The following is a 6,031-nucleotide window of genomic DNA, read 5'->3' as shown; positions in this document are numbered from 1 at the left end:
CTTCGTCGTTGTTTGAATACCCAAGAGCTCGTGCTTTCGTTTGATTGCTTTGTACTGCTCGGAATACTGCATTGCGGTGCTTGGAGTGGCCCCCTTCAACACACAGATGTCGTACCACAGTTTCCGCTCTGAGAGGTCAGGCCATGGCTCATCACCCATGTGCCAACGGAAGAAGAAGTACATCGCAAGAGCGCCAAATGGACAACGGGTTACGTCCTTGTGACGCATGAATGTTGTCTGCTCAACGTTTCCATACTGGTTTCGCTTCGATTTGCGCCACACACAGCGGAACAGACTTGCACCATTGACGCCTTCGCCCTCGAATGAAACCAAACCAATCTCAGACAGCGTCAAGCGGCGCAGGTTGTCACCACGTGTACACAAGGCCAAAGACATCAGGTTGTCGGCACGATGTTTCAAGCCTTGTTCGATGCCGTCCATGAAGAACTTGTCGCTGATCTGCCGAAGTGCTGCAGGATCCACACAGTCTGCCATAGTTCCACGTCCTCGATCAGCGAACTCTGTGTTCTCCTTTTGAACCACCGCCATCTTCTTCTGCTTCAGCAGTTCCTTCACACTCGCCGGACGTATTGGGATGAGCGGGTTTTGCTTCAAGTCGAACTGAAACTTCCAAATGTCCATCAATGCATTTGCGTAAGCTGCCAAGGTGTGATAACCAATGATGCGCCCGCTGCCCTCGCCTTCGGTAGTTGACCCATCAGCATGTTCGCAAGCAAGCTAGTCCACCGCTTGTTGAGAATCATCATGCGATGTGCAGGATAGGAAATAATAGCATGGCAGACCAGCCCCTTAGGGGCTGGTCTGTGAACATTCCCGTCCACGCTTCCACGCAAATACGACTCCTGATTGGCTAAAACGTGAATTTTTCCGGATAACACAACCTCAAAAGCAGGAACGCCTGAGTTGAAGCAGGGATGATTCATCCCTGCTTTTGAGTGTCCGTTCCTGCTTTTGCACGCTTTCGATAGAAATTAAGAATTTTTTTTGATATATTTTCAGAATCCTCGAAAATAGTTCGGATAACATCCCTGCCTTAAAGCGTGGATGGTTTTTCACAGACCAGCCCCTTAGGGGCTGGTCTGTGGGGGAACATTTCCAACTGGTTGCAAGTGGATAGATGGTGTTCCAAAGGTGTAATAGACGTTTGTATTGCATGAGTGAGCAAAGCTACTGTACTGTCTGTACTAGTACTAGTACATCTGATATGAGATTACGTCCTATTTCTAATAAACATCTATGACAGCTGTACACTGTACAGTTCACGTGTTTGACGCCTTACCAGAAAGGATATGTAATTGAGTTTGGATTATCATACCAGAAAGGTTCGACCTTTACTTTGCTAAAGGTCTGTATTATATGTACCAGTACGAGCATGGTTAATTGAGTTTGGATTATCATTTTTGAGACATTCCTCCGCGGAGGGCCTGGTTCCGTGACACTTTTGGGGACTCTTTGATGGAGGGGTTCCTTTACTCCAAATTGCTATTAGTGTTTCTTAAGGAGGAGAATTAATCCAGTTTGTAGGACTCCACATCATGCCATTGGTGTTGATTGCTACCTGTAAAAGAGTGAAAATATCCATAGGCTGAAAACAGTTCCACATGATTTTATCCAGTTACCTCTCAAATCGCAAATGAAATTCCAGGTGATTGGTTGAAAATTTCAGCGTGATTGTTTTCTACCAATCATGTATCGTGGCACGGAACCACGATGTCACGAATAAATCATCTTTTGGCGTCATAAATAAATACTCACAGCATTCTTGCCAGAAAAACCTGCTAACGTTAGCGGGTTTTTAGACCACGAAGGAGGCAAGCTTATGCGGATAGTACGATCGTATGTCGCGCAGTGTATCAATCCACCGTACTGCAAGTGTTACTGTAAATGTAGATCCTTCATCCTTTGAATATGTGAGGAGGATGGAAAATAGCTCAGTGGTAGAGTATCGGTCTTTTAACTCAAAGGTCGCCGGTTCGATCCCCTCGCGGAGGAATGTCTTAAAAATGATAATCCAAATTCAATTAATCTTTGAATTTGTGATACAGCAACGTTAGTGGGTTTTTCTGGCAAGAATATCGGCCAGGCTGTTGGATATTTATGACGCCATAGCTGACTCGTCCATCCTAGCGGGTTAATGACAAGATCTGGATGTACAGTATGTCTGTTGTACACATCCCAACCATCCATTTGTTTAACCTTGGTACTTGGTGTGCTAGTGCAATCACAGTCTGACGTAAACGATTGGATTGACTTGGCTCTAGGTGAAAGACCATTCATTTTCCAATTTCCATCATGAAGTTCGCACTCCTTTTCGCTTTGACCGTGGCCGTCGCTGCCTTGGCTCAAGACCAAATTGTTCCAGCCAAAGTCGCATGGGGCGATGAGGTCCTAGACGACGGTTTCGAAATCGTCGGGGGCCAGGAAGCCCAATTCGGCAAGCACCTTTATGTGACTGGGGTCAAGGCGGCGTCCGTTAATGAGACCGTGTGCGGCGGCAGTCTGATCGCCCCCAATATCGTTTTGACAGCGGCGCATTGTTTGAGCTATCCTCTAGTTTCTGTGGTGGTGGGTACGCACTATTTAACCGGTTTTGCCGACGGGGAACAGGCCACTATCATCCAGAAATTCAAGCACCCCAAGAGTAGCGTCGACTTGGGCATCCTAATCTTGGACCACGACATCTCCATCACCCAACCTGTGGCAGTGTCGTTCGACTTCGTTGAGGCGGACGTGCTCACCTGGGTACGCGGCTGGGGATACGTCAAAGGAGTTGGCCCCCAATCGCAAGTGCTCAAGGAGGTCAGCCTCAAGACCTGGAACAACACAAGGACCTCAGCTGCGTTGTTACCCGTCCCAGTGACCGATACGATGTTGGGTGCTGGAGGGGTGGAAGGAGAAGACACGTGTACCGGCGACTCGGGGGGACCGTTGACCACCGAAGAAAACGGTGACGTGCGCTTGGTGGGGGTGGCCAGCTGGGGCATTAAATGTGGTGAGCTCGACATACCAGGTATCTATGCACGCGTCAGCGCTGCTCGTGACTTCATTAAACCGTACTTGCCGAAGTAAGTCAAGCTTGCGCGTGCCATAATGAAAGCGACATGGCCAACATACAACCCACTTAGTTGAACATACAACCGACTTCCTTATGGAAAGCCAAACTCGCTCGTTATAGTGTTTGTGGTAAACATCGTTAATTTGATGAATAACCAGTATTACGTAATGAGTATCAGACTGTGTTACGATGCTTATTGCAGGATATGACCACGCCCATAGTACGCTATATTCAGTTTTTTGCCATGTTTGAGGTCACTTCACGCATGCGAAATAAGTGCAATCGCCACAACCCATATCTTGTTCTTTACCCGCAACCATGTCATCAGCTTTCATATTAACTGTAAATGCATCACGCCTAACAGTAAACGTGCGTTGCTGCGTAACTGGGTAAAATTTCATATTTATGACGAATCAAAACGTGGCATCATTTCGTTGGCGTCCCCAAAAGTGAAAATTTCAGCGGAAGCAGCACAATATTGTATGATACCGGTAATCCAAACCTCAATTAACAATACTGTATGTAACGTTAGATACAAGGTATACACGATTTACGAAACAAATACTAAGTTAGTACGAAACAGATTCAATACAGTCACGAAACATTTGTTTCGTAAAGCAGAAGTATCGATTTCCTTTATGCTGGATTTTATATGCAGTGTCAAGTATAGAAAAATACCACTGTTTACGAAACATCTCTCGTGGGCCAACGAAAGACGTCTTCGTAGAACCCATAGCAACTGCTAAAGCGGCCACTTCAGCACTTGCGATGGGTGCCACCAAGGCGGCTTGCACCACCGCTCCCACAAGCGCATGAGCACACGATAGGTTCGGTGCGCAGCACCGACACGGGCTGGATGGTCGAAGAGAGGGATGACCACATGTTGGCGTTTGTCGAAGTAGCAGATTTCGCGGTGACCTTGGCTTCTCCCCATTGGACGAACCTGAGTGCGCCCACGACGGCGGTGATGTCTTGCGTCAACCGCCACCACAGTCCCCGATCAGTGTAGAAAGTATTAACTTCTATGCATGATGAATCTACGTAGGCGATTTTTGATTTCACGGCATCTGATTGGACAAATTTGAATTCGCCAGGCAGTTCACCTTGCGAATTCCAAAAACACATCGACATATGAAATTTTTTTATCAAGAATACAAAATTGAAGACAGATTTAATTGAAACTAAACAATTTCAGAATTATTTATGGAATTCGAAAGGTGGTTCACCTTGCGCATACAAAAATGCCTGTTTCACAGACAAATGCGGAATCTTTCAATCGTTGCATCACTGGAGTCTGAAGGTGGCCAGCCCACAAATCGATCGTACTTCACAATCACGATGTCTTAGGAGGCAATTACAAGCGTTTCCTAGCCCAAACAAGTGCGAGATTGAGGTATACAATTCTGGTCAACGCAAATCATCATGACAATATCAGGAATAATTCCCTCATTAACTGTAAAGCAGTTCACAGTCAACTGTTGTTTTGACCCGAAAAACTGTTTCAATGTGGGAATTACAGTATTTACATCCGGATACACCTTTTCTCCAGTAGCCCTGTACATTAGACGAATTAGCAACAACGTGAATTCTTCCAAAACATTTGTTGTCGTACTTCAAGTTTGTCATCAAGTCTTTGATCAGGAACTCGATCTTTCATCATGCGATGTGCAGCATAGGAAATATCAACCCAGCGGTCACAAAAATTTGAGAGGTTTATGACTGCGGTCATGACCAATAAAATTGATATCCAAGATATCAATAGAATTGGAGAGGTTTTGGAGCTGATATTCCAGATATCAGTCGTTCTGGTCATAGCCAATGGACGTGCACTATTCGGAGAGTTTTAACCAATCTGAATCCAAAGGCAAAGTGGTCCGAGAAACAAGCGGCAATTCGTGCCCTTGTTTCGCTTTCGACCGTTGAAGAAAAGCGCGATGCGTTTTCGCGTCGCGACGCGAGAAAGCGTGGGGTCCATGAAGCCAAGGATCCCATCGTCTACACCAAGATGTCGTCGATCCAGAATGCAGGTCTCGGAGTGTTTGCGGCTGTTGACCTTGTTCCTGGTGACGTGGTCACTGCCTACGACGGTCAACTGGTTCCCGATGCCCCGACCAATCACTTGTATGCTCTGCAGATCACGGGAGCATCGAAGCCCATGTGGATTGACGGGCTCCGTGAACTGGAGCGTGGGAAAGGAATCGGATCCTTTGTCAACCGTGCATCGCGCGAGCATCACTGCTACATGAACTGCGACTACAAGGAGTTTGCTGAGTCTGCGTACATTGTCATCACGAAGAAAATCAAGGCGAACAGCGAGCTCTTTACGGTCTACAGCCGTGGTTACAGATTCTAGTTAAGGTGAAATAACATGAACTGGTCCAAGTCACGCTGTGGTGTATTGGCGCAAAATGTCCTCCAAATTACGGCGAGATGCATGATGTTCCGCGATCACCTTCTTCAGCTCATCACAAAAGGACCTGAGATGCTTGAATCTAGCAAGACAACTTTCCAATAGTGACACGGCTGCATCCTCAGAAAGGCCTTGTTGTTGGAGGAGCTCAATGGCATGGTACAATGGTCGTCGTCGGATGAAGAACTGTGTCTCGGAGTTGGTCCGCCGCCAAACCTTGCCAGCCCGTTCCAGATCCTTGATCGCTGGTTTTGGGTGGAAACCAAATTGATACTCACGCCATGCTTGCTTGACGGTTGCAATCTGCCTGGACATGGCAAAGTCTGGTTGATTGCAATGCGGCTCGTGTGTTGGAGGCGCTTCGTGAAGTTGACTTGATACCTGAGCCCTGTCCCCTGCATTGGCCTGGCTGGTTGGACTGGTTTGTGGGAAAATTGATTGTGCTGCAGAGAACAATGTGTTTGCCATGTCTTGACGGACCGATGTGATCGCGCCGGCGGAGAGGTCAGAAGCTGTCGATATTGCTTGCGTGACATTGTCCAACC

General features: G+C 47.0%; 3 protein-coding genes and 1 pseudogene across 4 annotated transcripts; 3 read left to right on the top strand and 1 right to left on the bottom strand.

Annotated features, from left to right (window-relative positions):
* Positions 1 to 213: 213 nt before the first annotated feature.
* H257_19167 (hypothetical protein) lies at positions 214 to 642 on the bottom strand (the record flags this gene model as incomplete). The annotated part of the gene is made up of 1 exon (XM_009848313.1): positions 214 to 642. A coding segment is annotated over one exon (429 nt), but the record flags the coding sequence as incomplete, so codon positions are not given.
* A 1,301-nt stretch (positions 643 to 1,943) lies between these two features.
* H257_19166 lies at positions 1,944 to 2,008 on the top strand (annotated as a pseudogene). Its single transcript has one exon. The product of its transcript is annotated as a tRNA-OTHER (tRNA).
* A 305-nt stretch (positions 2,009 to 2,313) lies between these two features.
* Positions 2,314 to 3,090, top strand: H257_19165 (hypothetical protein; the record flags this gene model as incomplete). The annotated part of the gene is made up of 1 exon (XM_009848312.1): positions 2,314 to 3,090. One exon carries the CDS (start codon positions 2,314 to 2,316, stop codon positions 3,088 to 3,090), a length of 777 nt encoding a protein of 258 aa, XP_009846614.1.
* Positions 3,091 to 5,081: 1,991 nt separating this feature from the next.
* On the top strand, positions 5,082 to 5,429 carry H257_19164 (hypothetical protein; the record flags this gene model as incomplete). The annotated part of the gene is made up of 1 exon (XM_009848311.1): positions 5,082 to 5,429. One exon carries the CDS (start codon positions 5,082 to 5,084, stop codon positions 5,427 to 5,429), a length of 348 nt encoding a protein of 115 aa, XP_009846613.1.
* Positions 5,430 to 6,031: the final 602 nt, after the last annotated feature.

Source organism: Aphanomyces astaci (genome assembly GCF_000520075.1).
Source record: "Aphanomyces astaci strain APO3 unplaced genomic scaffold supercont1.382, whole genome shotgun sequence".
Classification (NCBI taxonomy): Eukaryota; Oomycota; class Saprolegniomycetes; order Saprolegniales; family Verrucalvaceae; genus Aphanomyces; species Aphanomyces astaci.
The sequence above is the reverse complement of the archived record's forward strand: the minus strand, read 5'-3'. Positions and strand labels throughout refer to the sequence as shown.